The sequence below is a fragment of the Oncorhynchus mykiss genome, chromosome 15 (genome assembly GCF_013265735.2).
Source record: "Oncorhynchus mykiss isolate Arlee chromosome 15, USDA_OmykA_1.1, whole genome shotgun sequence".
In the NCBI taxonomy this organism is placed as follows: domain Eukaryota; kingdom Metazoa; phylum Chordata; class Actinopteri; order Salmoniformes; family Salmonidae; genus Oncorhynchus; species Oncorhynchus mykiss.
In genome coordinates, this window is record NC_048579.1 from 21,933,077 (window position 1) to 21,954,419 (window position 21,343).

Consider the following 21,343-nt stretch of genomic DNA (forward strand, 5'->3'; position numbering starts at 1 on the left):
GGACTATTCTTGTCATTTTCGCCCACAGGACAGCCGCTAGATGGATGTATTTTGTTTGTCTCTCCATTCTCGGTAAACCCTAGACACTGTTGTGCTTGAAAGCCCAGGAGGCCAGACGTTTCTGAGATACTAGAACCGGCGCTTCTGGCACCGACGATCAAACCATGCACAAAGTTGATTAGGTCACTAGTTTTGCCCATTCTAACCTTCAATCGAACAGTAACTGAATGCCTCGATGCCTGTCTGCCTGCTTTATATTGCAAGAAACCTCTATAGGAACAAACTATTTACATGAACAGGGTAGTGTACCAAATATCGCTCCCTACTTCAGTAGCAGGTTGTCAGTCATTCGAAGACCACTGACCATAAAGCTTCAATGGCGCTCCTCAGGTGTGAATGTATTTTTGTGGATCTATATTTCAGCGATTTGCGCCCAGTGGAAGAGTTCATTGACGACTACAGTTTGGCAGATAGGAGAGTTTACTCTGGGTCCTGTTGGTTATTGCCTCTAACGAGAACGATGAATCAAGCTTTCAGCTTCCTTGGACATCAACCTGAACCTGCTCTGTAGGCCAAGTACAGCAGAGGCTGAAATCATACAATTCAAGTGTCTGAACATACAGCTGGTATGCAATGCTTTGGTAACATCATACTTTGGGTTGGTCCATTAGCATAGAAGGCAGGGTTAGTTCCCAGCGGGCAAAATAGGTTGAAATCATGTCATTACAACCAGTTTAACATTCATTAAGATGTTATTTCAACCAATTTTGCACGCTGGGCTAGACAGTGTTTCCCAAATGTGCTTTTGGAGTTGCCTTGTCGCCTACCAAGAAAACAAGCCCAGTGTTTGTAGCCAGGACCCAGTCTCAAACGGGGACCCTAAAGGCAGTAGTCACTTCTGCTACTCACTGGGTTCTGAGTTGACCCACCATTTGGGAAGCACTTTGTTAGAGGATTACTGTCTAATTTCGTGGTGGGGAAGTGGGAGTTTAATGTTTCAGGAGGATTTGAACCTGAGTGTGTGACCTTGTTATGTTTGTTGAAGCGATGGTTGGAGTGTGTTGGGTTTTCTCCTCAGTAGGAGAAGGGAAGTGGGAGTTTGGTCAGGAGGTCATTTCGATTGAGTGTTGTCAAACAGCCACAATCAGTTGGCGCCATGGAAACAATGGTGCTACACTGATTTAATAAATTGTGAGTGGACTGCAAGTGGCTCTCTTCAGACTTTATAGACTCCCACTGCAATGCAAAGCCAAGACAGATGGCATTGCTCTGGGCTTTAGAGCACATTACTCCAGCCCCCCTGAGATAGTTTTGATTTCTAAACCGGGATCTACAAAACTTCCAAATGATGTATATGGACACGGATAACCCAGTCAGCTTAAGCCAGAAGTACTTCATTTTTTCCAGGAAATGGAAAATAAGAAAAAAAGGGTGGGGGGAGGCGGAGCATGTTAGGGGATGTTCCGACACAGAGGGGGCTTCGTTATGACTCTGGAGCGACCACTGCAGTGCACTCCAAAGAAAAGCCCCTTATGGATGGCTCTCTAGTCTTCAAGGGGTCATGGTATACTGCAGACCTCCCTTTGCAAAGCACTCCATCAGTCATCGTTCCCTCTTTCTCCCCCTGAGAGGCTGGAATGGGAGTGGGGTGTGGGGGGGTGTTTGGAGGCAAGCTGCCAAAGAGTATAGCAATTTTAGCTGCACTACCATTTGCTCTGACACTTTGGTCAGAGAGGTGGAAGTACAGCTGGTCAAACAGAGAGGGAGACCTCTGAAGCAACGTTTACATGACAGCAGCCTCATGCCCCCTCCAGCCATACACTACTGCAGCCATGATCTACTCAAACCTATTACCACTGACCTAAGCACCAGCAAGGGAGGAGGCAAAAGCATATAGCTAGCTAAGCTTGAAGGAATGCTCTATTTTTGATTGGCACTCATTCATTTACCAGTAATTTACTGGACTGTACTTTCATTTATTGTACTGTTCTACCCTGCTAGATTCTCAGCGAGCTGCTTTCAGTCTCTATATACTCTCTTTGGTCCATTAAGGATTTGTTGCATAGTTGAGGTTTCCATGAATAAACAGACTTTCAATATCATATCATACAACTAATACATTTTTGGTGCACATTCCATTCCAAACTGTTGAACATTGTTAAATCCCCCCCCCCCAGACTTATTTTTGGTCTCTTGTCAGAGAATCCCACGCAGTTAGCAGGTCTCCATGGATAGTATTTAAATAAGTTCTACATGTAAAGGCATTTATTCCTATGTTCTTCACACACAATGCTTGAACTGTTTCTCCTGTTCTTTTATGCTGCCCACGGATGTAGGATTTTAATTTGATCACTCTTTTGTTGCTGAGAATTTTCCTGCTGTGGAAGAAATGCAAACTTGTAGTATATTTGAGTTTTAAAAAGGCTTCGTTGCCCTAACGAAAAAATGCATCAACCCCCACTAAAATGTCCATGAATTATTATTCACATAATAAAACACATTTCCTGTTGCTGCGGGGCAATTTTCCTGCTGTAGCAAACTAGCTCAAATTAAGATCCTACAACTGTACACTGCATGTAGTTCTTAAATCAAGGTGAAAGTGCCTCTCGAGAACAAAATTAAAAATCAAGAAAAATACTGCAAATCTCCCCCCACACAAAATAGATACTGTTCTCCCACTGACACTAACAAAATGGTGACCAATATCTAGATTAAAGATAAAGACATCTGGAAGTCGGAGACTAGTCGTGAGGGAGCGTTATTATAAAGAGCTCTTTGGCCCCTGGCTTTTTTGGCCCTTGACATTATGCCCAGATAAAGTTATCAGTAACCTCTTTCTTATAAATGTTTACTTATGTGGGTACGCCCTGATGTGGAATGGGATTTTGCCCCCTATTGGGCTTGGCAAAGCGTACTCTCTACTTTCAGACAAATCACTTAAGAACATGTTATGATTTCTTGTTAACTGCGTGGGCTTCTCTGTCAAAGAGACCAAAAAGAAGTCTAGGGAGATTTAACATTATTCAACAGTTTGCGCACCAAAATGTATTAGTTGTGGTACAGTATGATATTGAAAGTCTGTTTATTCATGGACAGCTTAACTATGGAACAAATACAACAAATGGAGCATAGAGAGTTGTGAATATCTTGAGGTCATATGGATTTGCTCTTTATTGAGGATAAAAGCTCATTTTCACAAATGGTTATACTCTTGTCCTACCACTTCTCCATGCTAAGTGTTGTCATTAGGATGTTGTTATAGCTCTGTTACAGGGTCTGCTGAAAATGGAGGCACACATCATTGCAAATCACGCACGCACGCACGCACGCCCGCCCGCCCGCATGCACGCACGCACACACACACACACACCCTGGCCCATCCCCTGGATGCTTCTGGCCCCTGGATGCTCCTGTAAAGAATTGGCTCTGCTAACTCTGCTAGGCTGCGTTTACACAGGAAGCCAAATTCTGATATTTTGCCTAATTATTGGCAAAAAGTCTGATCTGATTGGTCAACAGACCAATTAGTGAGGGAAAAAAAGATTAGAATTGGACTGCCTGTGTAAACACAGCCCTAGACTTTCAGACTCTTCTTGTGTCTTGATTGGCTGTCTGGCTGGATGTTATCGCCTAGTTAATCTCACTCTGGCCAAACTCTTGGATCCACCAGACACAGCGGGTGTGGTAAGAGACTCCTTGTGGTCTGACAGCCTTTGTGTCTCAGGACTCTAGCATCTCAACACCATAGTAATTATGATTGAAATATAAATCATTTAGCTAGGGTTGCCAGATTACAGAGGCCACTGCATTGCAGAACTCACTTTTCCCGGGTTGCCAGATTACCGGAAGACATTACAGCATATCCCCTCGCAAAGGTTCACGGCTCGCTCGTTGATCTCCGCATCTCTGTGTTGTGGTAATCAGCGTTCAGAACCAAAATGTCTGACTCGGTATGTAGCCTCAGTAGACCTCACAGCGGTTAGTCATAACGTTCAGAGTACAGGCACCATCTTGTTTCTATAACAAACCACCTACTGTACAGACAGTCAGTCTGGACTCTGTAGTCAGAGACTGTAGCTACTGTAGACTGAATGACCTCGTTAGATAGATTCTCCTGACTAAGGTAAAAAAAAAGAAAGAAGGGCTGCTGACATTCAAGATGAAGTTTGTCTGGGATGAGGGAGAAGAGCGAAGTCGAACCGCAGATGGTCGAGCCAAGTCGACCACTGGACCGTGGTAGTGAGCGTGGTCAAACGCAGATGTTCATTAAAAAAAGTTCTCGACCTTGTCTGTCTGCGCTCTGTTTAATGTGCTCCCCTGTGCGGCAGCAGCTCCTGCATTCATAATATAGGTTCCATTCAGTCAGCTGAGGTTTACATCTCACTCCTTAATTTGCACTCCTATCCAAGTACAACACACTCGGCGGAATGGGGTTGATTAGGTTACCCATATGCAGTAAGAAAGGGTTCAATTGAGACTTTGTACACTAGGTGGTAGAGCTGTTAAATATATAGCTTTTTCACAATCATTGCCGATGGTAGAGAGCCGTGTCTTAAGTATGTGTGGTCTGTGTTCCTGAAATGTTCAGTGTGTGTGTGTGTGTGTGTGTGTGTGTGTGTGTGTGTGTGTGTGTGTGTGTGTTCTATTCTTGTGGGGACTTCTCAAACAAAAGTTTGACCAACTGGGGACATTTTGTTAGTTGTTGCTGTTTCTAAGGGGTTCAAGGTTAAGGTTAGACACTAGGGTGTTATGGTTAGAATTGCGTTAAGGGTTACGGTTAGGAGCTAGGGTTAGGTTTAAGGTTAGGAGCTAGGGTTAGGTTTAGGGTTAGGAGCTAGGGTTAGGTTTAGGGTTAGGAGCTAGGGTTAGGTTTAGGGTTAGGAGCTAGGGTTAGGTTTAGGGTTAGGAACTAGGGTTAGGTTTAGGTTTAGGAGCTAGGGTTAGGTTTAGGGTTAAGGTTCAGTTTTTGGGTTAAGGTTATGGTTATGGTTAAGGTTAGGGTAAGAGTGCAGGTTAGGGTTAGAGTTAAGGTTAGGTAAAATAGGATTTTGAATGGGATTGAATTGTGTGTCCCCATAAGGTTAGCTGTACAAAACTGTATGTGTGTGTGTGTGTGTGCACGTGCATGTGTGTTTGCTCGTATGTGTGTGTTTGCTCGTGCAATACCATGAATGTGTATGTGTGTATGAAAAGGCATGGAAGATGAGACCACCAGACAGCTAATGATATTCCACGTAACTGGATATTTAAAACCATTGTGTTCCATAAGAATCCCCTACTTGTGAAACTGTAACCCTAATGACAATAGTTCCTCTCTCTGCGCTGACTGTGATATCGGAGCTGAGCACACCTGAACTGGGGATTCCAGAAAGGATCAACTTACTTGTCCTCACTTTGGTAGCTGCATCTATATGGTACAGTTGTTTTAGAGTAGGCATGCATGTGCATCTTAACATTTAACATCTTCATCTCCCCTGAGCTTGGACTTGACCCTGCCCTTTCTGTTTCCTGTCCAGCCGGGTCATGAGTCACAGTAACACATGGCAACGCTACTGTGGACAGCAATGCTACTGTGGAAACTCCCTGAAATTATCTTTTGTGTTCCCAACTTAATTTCCCTCCAATTACCATAATGCACTTTGTGTTTCCCACCGGAAAATACTGTTTTTTTTGTATCTGAAATGCACTTGAGAACCCAATGTGAAGGGCCTTTCCCCCCTTAACACGGAACAGGGGTTAATTGAGGACGTTAGGTATAGAATGTGGCTATTAAGAGTTGGCTTTGAGACCACACATAGGGCCTGAGCACTGCCAACAGAGTAATGCTGTGGTGTCATGGAAGCTGTGATGCTAATGAAATCAAGCAGATGGGGCATGGAGATGGCATGCTACTCCCTGGTCTGCCGAGCTGCTTTTTTTCTGTCTTTCCCTCCATTTCTCTCTGCCTTTCTCTCTCTCTCTCTTTCTCTCCCCTCTGATTGTGGTCAAGCTTGAATCACTATGAATTATGCTGCCAACTGTGCCAAAGAGATAAAGATATTTATGTTTGTTTCCAGCCTTTGGGGAATTAACGATATTTGATATTTAATGCACTTGCACAAAACCCACAATGATAAATAATGGGCTTCAGAGTGAAAACAGACTTTGACTGCTCTTGGGTAAAGGAGTAATACCCACATTTCTGTCATGTCAATTCATTCCAAATGTCATGATTTAATTCATTTAAAAAAAATAAAAAATAAAAATGTCTCAAGGGCTCTAGTTGGACTTCTGGCAAAGTCTTGGCTGGCTCGTAAAGACATTAACAAAGAAAACAGTGCTGATGGAAAAATGACTGTTAATAACCGACCCAGAGGATTCGGCAATACCACTCCTGCATGGCATGAAAACAGATTGTTCTGCCAATTCTCACATAGAAACTTAATGGGGAGGTTTAACATGCTTTTACATATATATCACACACCATTTTTGGCAAAATCATGATGAAAGTGGCCATTTTAGGCCCTTTTTAGACCAGTACAGGCCTCCTGTAAGACCCTATGATCCAGAACCATACATGATACAGACAAAATATTCATGTCATTATACTCTTATAATGTGTCTATAATATATAGTCTATATTCTGAAATACAATTTATTCAACATGAAAAATATTATAATTAATATTTCAAAAGTACCATTTTTTTATTTAGCTTATTTTTAGACATATTGTTTGGAACAAACTACTCTTCAAACATATCACATTTCTGGAGTGGGCTCTTCTTTTGAAGAAATTATACATTTTATACATAGAAATTGACATTATAGGTCATTAACCAATCACAGCCCTCCTGTAGGATTGCACATTCACCAAATTACCAGCAGAGGGAGGTCCCTTTGAATCCATTTTCCCATTCACTGCGTTGGTGGCACTCATACAATTTATCATGGCAAAAATAAAAGGAGAGAGCCCACTCTGGGAATGTGATGTACTTGAATGGTATATTGTTTAAAACAAGATGTCTAAAACTTAACAGAATCAAAAAGGGTACTTTAGAGATATTAATATGTATGTGTAATAATGTATTTCAGAATGCAGCGATACTCCATATTTTAGAGCAAACTGTTTGGAGTATAATGACACCAAGATGTTGTCTGTGTCATGTACGGTGCACAGATCATAGGGTCTTACAGGAGGCATGTATAGGTCTAAAAAGGACCTAGAAGGGTCACTTTTCATCATGAAAAAAAATGGTCTGTGCTACAAATAGAAATGTTTGTCAAACATACTTCCTTCCAATTAAGTTTCTATGTGAGAATTGCCAGAACAATCTGAGATGCAAAAAATATTTGCCTGCATGGAATCGCCCAGGGAACTATTTTGTAGCCATTTGGTTATTTTCATACCAATTGAACTTTATAAATCTGCTTCTCCACTGACCCTGTGCAGTGTTATTAGACCAAGGAGTTCTCGTACTGAGTTCATTGTGGGAAAAAAGTCCCCCCTCTTCTTGAATTATGGCTGACGTAAGCCACATGTATGGTGTCAAATATGAAGGCCATGGGAGTGATAACAGATTCTAGGCACTTCACCATTTTGTCAGCTCAGCTTGCTGTTTGCGTTGTAACATTGTTGTAAAGTTGATGTTTACTTGAGAGTGCCATCAAAATGCTAAAATACTATGGAGTGATATTAATGCCAAAAGAATTCAATAATGTTGACTATACCATTGCATAGTGGTGTGACCATGGAGGCATTCTTGCAGCTGACTGGACAGAGTATGTCATCAAAATCATTCCTTGGCGTTCAGGGGTCTCTAGGGAGCAACTTCCGTGCTCCCTAGAGTACAGTTCTAAGTCCCATTTTCGTTTTTTGAACATGACCCACTTAACCATTGCTGGTGGGATTCAAATTCTTGAGGTTACCCTCCCTGGCCTCACACACTGGGACTTGGTACGTCTGCTTCCCACAGCAACTACCGTGCTTATGTTTTGAAACACATTATTTACTTGGTGAGACCTTTGCAAGCTATTTAAATTTCTGGTTTTCCTGCTTATTACCTCGTAATTCCAGAAGTCTTCCAACCAGGATTTCTGAAAATATCGATAAATGTTGGGAAAGTTACTAGACTTTTCATCTGGATGGGACCACATGATGGAGTTGGAAGGCTGTTTTTACACCTGTTCATTGGCTGATCTCCAGCTCTCTATCTGTGTTTACACAGGCAGCCCAATTCTGATATTTTACCAAATCATTGGCCTAAGACCAATTAGTGGGTGAAGATCAGAATTATGAGTGCGTGTGTTTGCGACTCAGTGCACCTAATGGCAGAGCTATCTCAAATCCAAGCCATCTATCTCATCCTGTGACAGTGGTAGAATGCCGTTGCTCAGCGTCGGAGCCCTTATAAACGTTCCCCATTCATTCCCACTTAAGTGGTGAAAGCCTTTGATCAAGGCTAGGGTGCTAGGAGCTTTGCTGGGCACTAGGCTAATGCCTGTGTTGACTCACCTCTAAGCCTGCTGCTAACAGACAGGCCTTTGTGCTTACAGGAGGCCATTGCTCACCTGACCGCGTGTCCTCTCTCAGCTGAATACACAACGCTAACGTCTACCTAGCCAGCTAGCTCCTTTTTCCTGTTTTTCAAACCATGCGTGGCCAACATCACCCCCTAAACCGGGCTGTCACTCAAAACGAAGGACGCCGAAGGCAATGGCAACAAGCATTTTGATCTTGTGAATGACTTCTAAGTAAATGACGCTCTTTTCAAAGTGAACACAAAACAAGTCCCGTCACAGACCGAGGCTAACGTTGTTAAAGCGTGACATAATCCCTAGAAAGAAGCATTACTGTAACATGTGGTGTAGCCTAATCCAAGTGCCACAGAGGATACAGTACAATTAGGTTTAGACTGAGTGGCTTTGTTGAATTCTAGCCTTTGTGACCAATGACAGCATTGTGGTACCACAGATACGTGTGTGTGTGTGTGTGTGTGTTGTGTTGTGTGTTTTGTGAAGTGATTTGAGTTATTCCATTGGTATCCTTTTTATTTCAATTAATTACTGGAGGTTTACTCATATAAAGTCATCACAGATTGCATCTGGCCCTACCTATACTCCTACCAAGAATCTCATACCAGACTGGGATTAAATGGATAGTGCGAGATTTTCATTGATACCAATTGTATGTCTCTGTGTGCAGTTTGAAGGAAGTGAAAGGTAGTTTTGCGAGCCATCGCTAACTAGACTTCCAGTCATTGCACTGACGCTAGTTAACAACTTCCTTAAAACTGTTCTCAGAGATATAAAAATGGTATCCAATAGTTCACCTGACTCTGGCTAGTAGAAAAGGGCTAAATTGCCAAAATCTCGCACTATCCCTTTTAAGTTTGATTAAAAATGGCCCTCTCCCTCCACCTGGCAGTCCATTCCAGGCTTAATGGAGGCACATGGTAGTGTAATGACTGTAAACCCCTGGACTGCTCCAGCTCCACTTAACCTGTCCAGAGCCTGTCTCTCACCACTGCCGTATTACCCCTCGACTCCTCCGTCTGCTGGGCCTCTCTCTGTCTGTAGTCTTCCCCCTATGCAGCAAGTGTCTGCGGATGGTGTCAGCTAGGGCTGCAAGGATATACACATACGTGTACAAAAGCACACACTCGACACAAGTCCAACACAAGTAAATGTACACACATTTGCACAAACCTACACACACACACACACACACACACACACACACACACACACACACACACACACACACACACACACACACACACACACACACACACACACACAAAGATGCTTAAGAGATATTCATTATTTTGTGAATTCGTTCCATTCTGTACTTGGCACTCCATTATTGAAGAGAGATAGCAGGAAAGCAGCTAGCTGTATATCGGACTCCTGATGGGCCAAAGGTCCTCGTCCATTAACCCTAACTCATCTACTGTAGACTCTGTGCATTAGAAAGGCATTAAATGTGCCCTATGTGCCTGATCCCACACTCTCAGAAAAAAAAGCTGCTATCTAGAATCTTAAAGGGTTCTTCGGCTGTCCCCATAGGAGAACCCTTTGAAGAACCCTTGTTGGTTCCAGGTAGAACCCTTTTGGATCCAAGTAGAACCAATTTGGGTTCCATGTATGACCCTCAGTGGAAAGGGTTCTACATGGAACCCAAAATGGTATTACCTGGAACCAAAAAGGGTTCTCCTATGAGGACAGTCGAAGAAGCCTTTTGGAACCCTTTTTTCTAAGGGTGTAACTAGAGCTCTGTTTACGTAACTCGAACGTTCCCACAAATCATCCATAGACATCATTTGCATGACGTGATTGTGAAAGAGTGAGGTATGCAAGACGAGTCTTATAACCATGACAAATGACTTTTTCTCTCTCTGTCTATTGTAAAAATGTAGTTCAGTTTTGTGGGCGAATGTTTGTTGATAGCTGCTAATTACTGTGTACTACTTACTGTGTCTTCAAAATGACCTTAAATGTTTTCACATCATTCAACACAGTGAATCTCTACTCCTCACAGATACTTTTTAAAGACCATGGCTGGTGGTTTCAATTCACAAGCATGTTTCATTCACCTCCATGTAAGGCTTGACACCAATAGTCTGAGGAGTTCTCTAAAGCACTAGCATATCTAAGACCATGGGGCATTTTCAATAATGCCCTTTTGAGGCCTGAACTAAATCAGTCCCAGGAGAAAGGCTTCAGACTTTTAAACAGTCTAGTAGTCTAGTATTAAAGTGGTTATTGTTTTGCATTCCTTTATTTGCTAGCTACAGCCCGTTGGGTGAACAAATGTTGTGGTTAGCTTCCTCTGTGGCCAGCTTGTAACGGTCTCATTTCCATATCCAGAGGAGAGACGCATAGTGGGGCTGGAGTTGGGTTTAGAGGGACAAAAGGGAGTAAACTTTGACGATGACACACACACACACACACACGCACGCACACACAAACACACACACACACACAAACACACACGCACTCCCTCCAAGCCATTGCATTGTCAGCAACTTAACAGTTTGTGAGCTGTCTTTAGTCTGAAGGTGTGAGGGTTGAAGTCAGGTTAAAGGATCATGTTGTAACTGTACACACCAGTGTTTTACAGTATCATGCTATATTCCCCGTCAGAATGTTTCTGTCAGAAGTCCTCCAGTGATTGTTTGATATAGAAAGGGGCCTGTGGTTTCCTGTAGGCCTGTCCAAAGTAAACCTCATAATACTACTGTAATGGGATTAGTGGTGGAGTTTTGACTGACTGGGAAACCTGGCTCAACAGCAGGAGGTTAAGTTACTGAAACACACACACACACACCAAACACACACGCGCAGGCGTGCAGGCATGCACGCACACAAACACACAAACACACTGACTTAGAATACCTAATGACGAGCTGCAGACCATACTATTTACCAAGAGATTTTTCATCTATATTTTTCATTGCTGTCTATTTACTACCACAATGTGATGCTAGCTCTAAGACCGCACTCAACGAGCTGTATAGGGCCATAAGCAAACAAGAAAATGCACATCCAGAGATGGCGCTTCTCTTGGCCAGTGATTTTTATGCAGAGAAACTGAAATCCGCTTTACCTTACTTTTACCAGCATGTCACCTGTGCAACTAGAGATGACAAAGCTCTTGATCACCTTTACTCCACACTCAGAAACGCATACAAGGCTCTCCCTCGCCCTCCCTTTGGCAAATCTGACCACAAATCTATCCTCCTGATTCCTGCGTACAAGCAAAATGTCAAACAGGAAGTACCAGTGACACACTCAATATGGATGTGGTTCGATAAAGCGGATGCTAAACCACAGGACTCTTTCGCTAGCACAGACTGGAAAATGTTCCAGGATTCATCAGATAACATTGAGGAGCTTACCACATCAGTCACTGGCTTCGTTAATAAGTGCATCGACGATGTTGTCGTCCCCACAGTGAACGAACATACATATCCCAATCAGAAACCATGGATTACAGGCAACATCCGCACTGAGCTAAAGGCTACAACTGCCGCTTTCAAGGAGCGGGACACTAATCTGGACGTTTATAAGAAATCCCGCTACGACCTCCGACGAGCCATCAAACAGGCAAAGTGTCAATACAGGATCTAATCCTACTATGCCGGCTCTGATGCTCGTCGGATGTGGCAGGGCTTGCAAACTGTCACAGATAACAAAGGGAACCCCAGCCACAAGTTTCCCAGTGGCGTGAGCCTGCCAGATAGGCTAAATGCCTTATATTCTCGCTTCGAGGCAAGCAACACTAAACCATGCATGATGAGAGCACCAGCTGTTCTGGATGACTGCGTGATCTCACTCTTTGTAGCCGATGTGACTAAGACCTTTAAACACGTTAACATTCACAAGGCCGTGGGGCCAGATGGATTACCAGGACGTGTACTCAGAGCATGCACTGATTAGCTGCCAAGTGTCTTTACTGGCATTTTCAACCTCTCCCTGACCCTGTATGTAATACCTACATGTTTCAAGCAGACCACTATAGTCCCTGTGCCCAAGAACAGCAGGATAACCTGTATAAATTACTATCGCGCTGCGTAGCACTGCAGCCATGAAATGCGTTGAATGGATGGTCAGGGCTCACATCAACACCATCATCCCAGACACCCTGGACCCACTCCAATTCGCATACCTCCTCAACAGATCCACAGATGATATTTCTCCCACACAGCCCTCTCCCACCCAGAAAAGAGGAACACCTACGTGAGAATGTTGTTCATTGACTACAGTCCAGCTTTCCACACCATAGAGCCCTCCAAGCTCATCACTAAGCTCAGGACCCTGGAACTGAAGACCTCCCTCTGCAACTGGATCCTGGACTTCCTGACGGGCCGCATCCAGGTGGTAAGGGTAGGCAACAACACATCCACCACGCTGACCGTCAACACTGGGGACCCTCAGGGGTGCGTGTTTAGTCCCCATCCTGTACTCCCTGTTCACCCATAACTGTGTTGCCACGCATGACTCCAACACCATCATTTAGTTTGCTGACGACATGACGGTGGTAGGCCTGATCACCGACAATGATGAGACAGCCTATAGGGAGGAGGTAAGTGACCTGGCAGTGTAGGCAGTTGACCCTTTTATTTTGATTTTTGCGCTGTCTCTATGCACACTCACAGGGCCTCACACACTCACGCACACTGGCACTCCAACACACACAAACACTCACTTCATAATTTGCTTACACACATAAATGCACATACATGTATACCGACTCTACACACACACGCAAACCCACTCACCTACTGTACAATCATTATATACCCAGCTGCTACTCTGTTTATCATATATCCTGATGCCTAGTCACCTTACTCATACAGAGTTGAAGTCAGAAGTTTACATACACTTAGGTTGGAGTCATTAAAACTCATTTTTCAACAATTCCACACATTTCTTGTTAACAAACTATAGTTTTAACATTCACAATGTTTTGGCAAGTGGGTTAGGACATCTTCATTGTGAATGACACAAGTCATTTTTCCAACAATTGTTTACAGACAGATTATTTCACTTAATTCACTAAGTTGACTGTGTCTTTAAACAGCTTGGAAAATTCCAGAAAATGGTGTCATGGCTGTAGAAGCTTCTGATCGGCTAATTGACATCATTTGAGTCTATTGGAGGTGTACCTGTGGATGTATTTCAAGGCCTACCTTCAAAACTCAGTGCCTCTTTGCTTGACATGGGAAAATCAAAAGAAATCAACCAAGACCTCAGAAAATAAATTGTAGACCTCCACAAGTCTGGTTCATCCTTGGGAGCAATTTACAAATGCCTGAAGGTACCACGTTCATCTGTACAAACAATAGTACGCAAGTATAATCACCATGGGACGACGCAGCCTTCATACCGCTCAGGAAGGAGACGCGTTCTGTCTCCTAGAGATGTACGTACTTTGGTGTGAAAAGTGCAAATCAATCCCAAAACAACAGCAAGGACCTTGTGAAGATGCTGGAGGAAACAGGTACAAAAGTATCTATATCCACAGTAAAACGAGTCCTATATCGACATAACCTGAAGGCTGTTCAGCAAGGAAGAAGCCACTGCTCCAAAACCGCCATAAAAAAGCCAGACTACGGTTTGCAACTGCACATGGGGACAAAGAGTGTACTTTTTGGAGAAATGTCCTCTGGTCTGAAGAAACAGAAATAGAACTGTTTGGCCATAATGACCATCGTTATGTTGGAGGATAAAGGGGGAGGCTTGCAAGCTGACGAACACCATCCCAACCATGAAGCACGGGGGTGGCAGCATCGTGTTGTGGGGTGCTTTGCTGCAGGAAGGACTGGTGCACTTCACAAAATAGATGGCATCATAGGAAGGAAAACTATGTGGATATATTGACGCAACATCTCAAGACATCAGTCAGGAAGTTAAAGCTTGGTCACAAATGGGTCTTCCAAATGGACAATGACCCCAAGCATACTTCCAAAGTTGTGGCAAAATGGCTTAAGGACAACAAAGTCAAGGAATTGGAGTGATCATCACAAAGCCCTGACCTCAATCCTATAGAAACTTTGTGGGCAGAACTGAAAAAGCATGTGCGAGCAAGGAGGCCTACAAACCTGACTCAGTTACACCAGCTCTGTCAGGAGGAATGGGCCAAAATTCACCCAACTTATTGTGGGAAGCTTGTGGAAGGCTACCCGAGACATTTGACCCAAGTTAAACAATTTAAAGGCAATGCTACCAAATACTAATTGAGTGTATGTACATTTATTATGTAAATGTGATGAAGGAAATAAAAGCTGAAATAAATAATTATCTCTACTATTATTCTGACATTTCACATTCTTAAAATAAAGTGGTGATCCTAACTGACCTAAGACAGGGAATTCTTTCTAGTATTACATTTCAGGAATTGTGAAAAACAGAGTTGAAATATATTTGGCTAAGGTGTATGTAAACTTACGACTCTCTGGTACCGCACGGCAAGCAGTACCGATGCACCAGATCTGGAAACAATAGGACCCTGAACAGCTTCTACCTCCAAGCCATAAAACTTCTAAATAATTAACCAAATAGCTACCCAGACTATCTGAATTGACCCTTTGCACTTTAAGTATTTTGACTCATCACAAACTCTGCTGCTACTGCTTATTATCTATCCTGTTGCCTAGTCACTTTAATTCTTCCTATATGTACATATCTACCTCAATTACCTCATAGCCCTGCACATGGACTCAGTACTGGTACCCTGTGTATACGGCCAAGTTATTGTTGCTCATTCTGTGTTTATTCCTTGTGTTATTATCTTTCAATTATTTTTGTATTTTTCTCTCTGCATTGTTGGGATTAAGCATTTTACTGTTAGTCTACACCTATTGTTTACGAAGCGTGTGACAAAGGCAGTTCGCTTTGATATGACACACACTGATAAAGCATGTTCTGGCTCAGGGTTGAATGTGTTTGATATGACACACACTGATAAAGCATGTTCTGGCTCAGGGTTGAATGTGTTTGATATGACACACACTGATAAAGCATGTTCTGGCTCAGGGTTGAATGTGTTTGATATGACACACACTGATAAAGCATGTTCTGGCTCAGGGTTGAATGTGTTTGATATGACACACACTGATAAAGCATGTTCTGGCTCAGGGTTGAATGTGTTTGATATGACACACACTGATAAAGCATGTTCTGGCTCAGGGTTGAATGTGTTTGATATGACACACACTGATAAAGCATGTTCTGGCTCAGGGTTGAATGTGTTTTAAATAGTGCTTAATCCACACTGTCTTCTCAAACCTCACATAGGAGATACTGTACAAAGCACATTTCCCTCAGAGTCTCCGTTACCAAATTGAATTGGACTCAATATTATCATTTCTTTGAATTGCATAACCTAAGCAAGACGAATTAGCTGTTATGTGCACTTAATGAAATAGTGCGGAGACTGTATAACTGGGCTATACTGTATGTGCAGATGGTAACAGTCTAGTCCCTGCCAAAATAATGCAGTGCTCTGAGTCCAGGCCGCATTACACACTCCTCAAAATGCAATGACCCACTTAGGAAATTACCCCGAGAGAGATTCCTAAGGAACGACGGATGACCACTTGGATAGAAAACAGTCATGGATAAACACACACACCCACACACCAACCCACCCACACACACACACACACACACCCACCCACCCACACACCCACACCCACACACACACACACACACACACACACACACACACACACACACACACACACACACACACACACACACACACACACTGCCATGCACCCACATGGCTAATTAGCAACATGTGTATGCGAAGCTGGCAGCCAAACCTTCCACTACGCAATGCCCCAAAACTGCTCCCAAACACCCTCTAGCTAACGAATCAGGGAGATTTGGAGTGTTAATTAATTGGTCATTCATTCTAGTGGTCTTTATTCTGGCACTGTGGTTATATTACCCTACAATTACTTATAGCGCTTCTATCATGATATTTCCCAGTAGATTGAAACATATTGTATGCACACTGAAATGATTAATCTGTGACTTGAAGTGAATCTGAGGTACTTGCTACTTTGTTGGTGATGTCTTAGTCCAGGTGATGTTTGTCCCGTCAAGGCCAGGTTTCTATCACTCCGCCAATGATGATGTCACACCTGCTTCCATACAGTATGTTGGTCTTGCGTCATGGGAACCTGCATCTGCCAAAGAGTGCTGTGTGATGTCTCCAGCTGCTCCCCCATCTGTTGTTATGTCACTGGGTGGGCGAGGAGCTCCAGGTGATAGGACTATTTGGAATTTTGGCCTCTCTTCCATGACACCAGTAAAACATGCACTCAGACCAAGGGTTAAGGTTTACTAGGGACACTGGCTTGAAGAAGCCTGAGAGGTGATGGCCATTAAAGACTGTGTGAAGCATGCCTTGTCTCTCTATGGGGAGCTAGCGCTAGCCTAACACTGTGGGTTAGCCTAGCGGTATGGGTTAGCCTAGTGGTATGGGTTAGCCTAGCGCTGTGGGTTAGCCTAGCGGTGTGGGCTAGCCTATTGGTGTGAGTTAGCCTAGCAGTGCTAAGCCCATTTTACAGGAGCAGCCTGGACCCGGTGTGTGTATTAGTCTACGCTAATGCCTTCCAGATGACATGCCTTACCCTGCTATACAGTCTCACAAAACGGATGATTGTTCCATGGGTTCTCCCTCCTAACGAGGAACATGTGTGGTGGGGAGTGTGTGTGAGTGTATAGAGATGCGTGTGGAGAGGGACTGGGATGGAAGGAGTGAAGGAGGGGAATGCTTCCACGTTCTCATCCTCTTGGCAAATTAGGTGAAACTGTGGCAGATTTGTAATCCATTGAAGCGGAAAGTAATGGCTGGAAATGAAAGCACAAGCCAGATCACCTTCACAATGCAGAAAGAGAAATGAGGGGAGTCAGTGCAGCCCAGTTTGCGGACCAATTTGTCATTGGTATTAATATTCATAATCACGAATTCATTGTGAATATACACATAACTAACTCATCAGGTCTTTATATGAATGAATGTGCTATCCTATCCATGCACTATGTCATATGCCTGTCTTATTCATGTGATTTAATACAGTATTTGATTGTGTGTGTTTCAGAGCGGGGCTCCCAGGGCCAGATAGACCTGACCGAGCTGATCGGCATTCCTCTCCCCCCATCGGTCTCCTTCATCACAGGGTTCGAGGGCTACCCGGCGTACAGCTTCGGGCCCGATGCCAACGTTGGCCGCCTCACCAAGTCCTTCATCCCCGACCCCTTCTACCGTGACTTTGCCATGACCGTCACCGCCAAGCCCACCACGCAGCGCGGCGGGGTCCTCTTCGCAATCACCGACGCCTACCAGCGGGTGGTGCACCTGGGGGTGGCGTTGAGCCCCGTGGAGGATGGGTCTCAGCGGGTGCTCCTTTACTACACCGACCCGGGGGATGGGAGCACCAAGGAGGCGGCCAGCTTCAAGCTGGGTGACCTGACGGGGAGGTGGGCCCGCTTCACGCTGACGGTGCAGGGGGCGGAGGTGCGCCTCTACATGGACTGTGAGGAGTACCACCGCGTGGCCTTCCAGAGGAGCCCGGAGCCCCTCACCTTTGAGGCCAGCTCGGGCATCTTCGTGGGCAACGCCGGTGGCACAGGGCTGGACAGGTTTGTGGTAAGTTGACAGGTGGGGTTTTGTTTTTGTGGTGTTTTTGCTTCTTTTTGTGTATGAGTGGAGGTGTTGGGGGGTTATTTTACGTTGGTTAGGCCTATAGTGTGTTTGTGTTTAGTGTCCTCTGCTTGGTTTTCATGCGCCTGGTTGCTGTTTGGCTGCATGGTTGCTGTTTGGCTGCATGGTTGCTGTTTGGGCCTCAACCCTTCCAGAATGAAATCAGATCTCGGTCTGATTTAAATGTTCGATTCCATAATGATTTTCCTCAGCACTACAATGATTAAATTGAGAGTGTGCCCCAAACCCAATAGTAATGAGTCCCAAAACGGAGTGTTCAGAAGTGGTCATCAGGGCTTGCCACAGGCTGGCAGCATGGCTCGCCTCCATAGGCTTTGAATGACTTCACGGTCGATTGCCTGGGAAAGAGACAGTAGGGTGAGTCATTGTGGAGAACTTGACTAAGAGCTGGGCTCACCACTTCTGCTGACATCATGGTCAGCCATTTTGATTTTAAGGCATGAATAACCCTGATGCAACATTATGGCAATAGCAGAGGATAGAGGACTGAATGACCTATACATCTTTATAAGATATACAATAAATGCTATGAATTAGCATGTGAATGCTTGTGGAATGAACATATCGTGCCACAAACCAGTGTTCACCTAGCCGGAGAGTGTTTACTTAACTCTGAATTTCTTGTAAAATGGATAGATGAAGAGAAAATGGAGATTGCTTAACTAGTTTTAATCAGACTGCGTATGTCACGATCGTCGTAAGGAACGGACCAAAATGCAGCGTGGTATGTGTTCATGATGATATTTTAATTAAAGAAAGCACTGAACACTGAATACAAAACAATAAACGAATGTGAAGCTAAATGAGAACTGTGCTGTCACAAGCAACTAACATAGACAATCACCCACAAACAAACAGTGAAACTCAGGCTACCTAAGTATGATTCTCAATCAGAGACAACTAATGACACCTGCCTCTGATTGAGAACCATACTAGGCCGAAACATAGAAATCCCCAAATCATAGAAAAACAAACATAGACTGCCCACCCCAACTCACGCCCTGACCAACCTAGATAATGACAAAACAAAGGAAATAAAGGTCAGAACGTGACAGCGTATGTGACTCGAACCCAGCTCTTCTGCGAGCCACAAGACTGTGTTATCCCATTGATCTAAATCCTGGCATTACAATGCAGTTTATTTCACCCTTAGATATAAAATAACCAATCAATTGCTACTTCCACTCCACCATACCACTACTTAATGTTGTACTAATCTAAACAGAGTGGATGAACTAATAAATCATTGCCTGCTTCAGTTTTAAAGTGCACCAAAAAGCTCATTTCAAGCAGCTATTTTCCTCTCATTAAAGTTTCATTGGAGCGATGGGTTGGTAGATTCCAAGAAATACAGTTAACCTTGGGGAGAGGAGCAGGAAACTCTCTCTCTTCCAACCTGCTTGTTTCAACCTGCACCCGCCTATCTCTTCTCACCTAGCACCCGGGAGCAAAGCAGACTGCTCGCTGATCAGAGCCTTTCACTCTATAAATCACTCTGTGTTCATTGCTCATCTTCCTTTAGTCCTCTCTCTTTCTCTTGCTCTGCCAAGAGGGTGCATGCGCATGAGTGTGCGTGTGTGTGTGCGTGAGTGTGTGCGTGCGTGCATGTGTGCGCGTGCTTGTGGGCGTGAGTGTGAGCGTGTGTGTGCGTGCTTGCAGCCAGGCAGTCATGGTAGTCATACCATGCTGGTTTGGGACCAGTGGTCTTCAGTAACAGCCAGTTCTGATAGTGACCATGTTTGTTTTATTTCTAAATACATTTAAGCGTTAGCTGAAATCTTGCAAAGAGACTTTGTGTAACCCTGACGTAAGCAGCATATGTTTTAGATGTTCTACTTGATAGGACCGTTCATTGTGTAACTTACCATCACAACACAAGACCTTCGCGTCTGCAGTCTTTGCAACAGTTACTCGGTTCCAACAGACATGGTTGTTTATGCAGTGTGGTGGCTTGTGCTGTGAGGAAAACCCTCCTCTTGCTGTGTGCCTGTTGGTGTCTGCTGTAGCCAGCTTGTTGTTACCCTGCCAAACAGTGTGCAGAAAAGTTTAGTCAGTCTAGCCAATGCTCCTCAGATTACAGGCAGGCCGTGAGATAACGTTACTGATCCAGTAAGGTCTGAGGAAGAGAGAGGTACACCACTCCCCCCTCCTCCCCATCTGCAGCCAAGAGACAATCCAGCTCGGCTGAGACATGGCTCTCTGTGCCTTTGGCCACATCCCCATCCTCATAAATCTAAGCTCACTACTCCCCTCCGCCACAGGGATGCATACTCTTACCATACTAAGTGTACCCTCTGGCTGAGGGTAGCTGCTTCTAGCTGCTTTTATATGTCCCTCGTTTCATTTACTGTAAATGTCCCTTTTCTTAAATAATGTGGATTTGCAAGTTGCATTTTATTGTACAGCTTTTACTGCTATATTTGTGTTTACTTGGTCGTGTCAAATCTGTTTACTTCATGCTTCTGCTGTTGATGCTTCTTTTTGTGTTTATGTCTGAGTCCTGTTAGATTAGTAACATATAGCCAATAGTGGACATGGATCAAAACAACACTATTGGGGGGGGCGATGCTCTGCAGCCGGCCCGGTGCTGCTTCCAGCCTCTCGTACAGTATGTACTGTTTGTGTTTGTAGCGTCTGAGGAGTCGGGATGAACATAAAACAGCAAAAAGAAGAACAGCCGATTCACATTGGACAGTAGAGCTCAATTCTATTATTATGTCTTTGCTCAGTTGTGTCATCGTAGGGGTGAAAAGCAATATCAGTAGTCTACCGTAGCATTCCAGCAATATTACAGATCAGGGGTGGGATTCGGGCCCTTAGAGCAGCTTTTAAAAAAAAGTCTCGCCCATCAGGCACTGGGATCACACACTGTGAGCAATGCACACAAACGCATACAATGTCATTGCAATCACACAGCTGCTGATCAGTATGGGTCAGCAGCACCCCCTGTAGGTCACAGCTGCAGTGTTGAGCAGGGTTTCCCAAACTCGGTCCTCGGGACACCAGGGGGTGCGCTTTTGGACTTTGCCCTAGCACTACACAGCTGATTCAAATAATCAACGAATCATCAGCTGAACGCGATTGATGGTAGTGTTTCCTATTTGGAAGGCTCACTGATCGCAATGC

The 21,343-nt window shown here is 44.1% G+C and overlaps 1 protein-coding gene across 3 annotated transcripts in view; it reads left to right on the top strand.

Moving 5' to 3' along the window:
• LOC110489791 (collagen alpha-1(XVIII) chain) overlaps positions 1–21,343 on the top strand; it is an 82,359-nt gene that overhangs the window by 23,445 nt on the left and 37,571 nt on the right. For all 3 annotated transcript variants that reach the window (XM_036944062.1, XM_036944060.1, XM_036944061.1), the window contains exon 3: positions 17,595–18,142. In XM_036944062.1, coding sequence (XP_036799957.1) covers positions 17,595–18,142 — 548 coding nt within the window. The remainder of the gene's footprint in view (positions 1–17,594; positions 18,143–21,343) is intronic.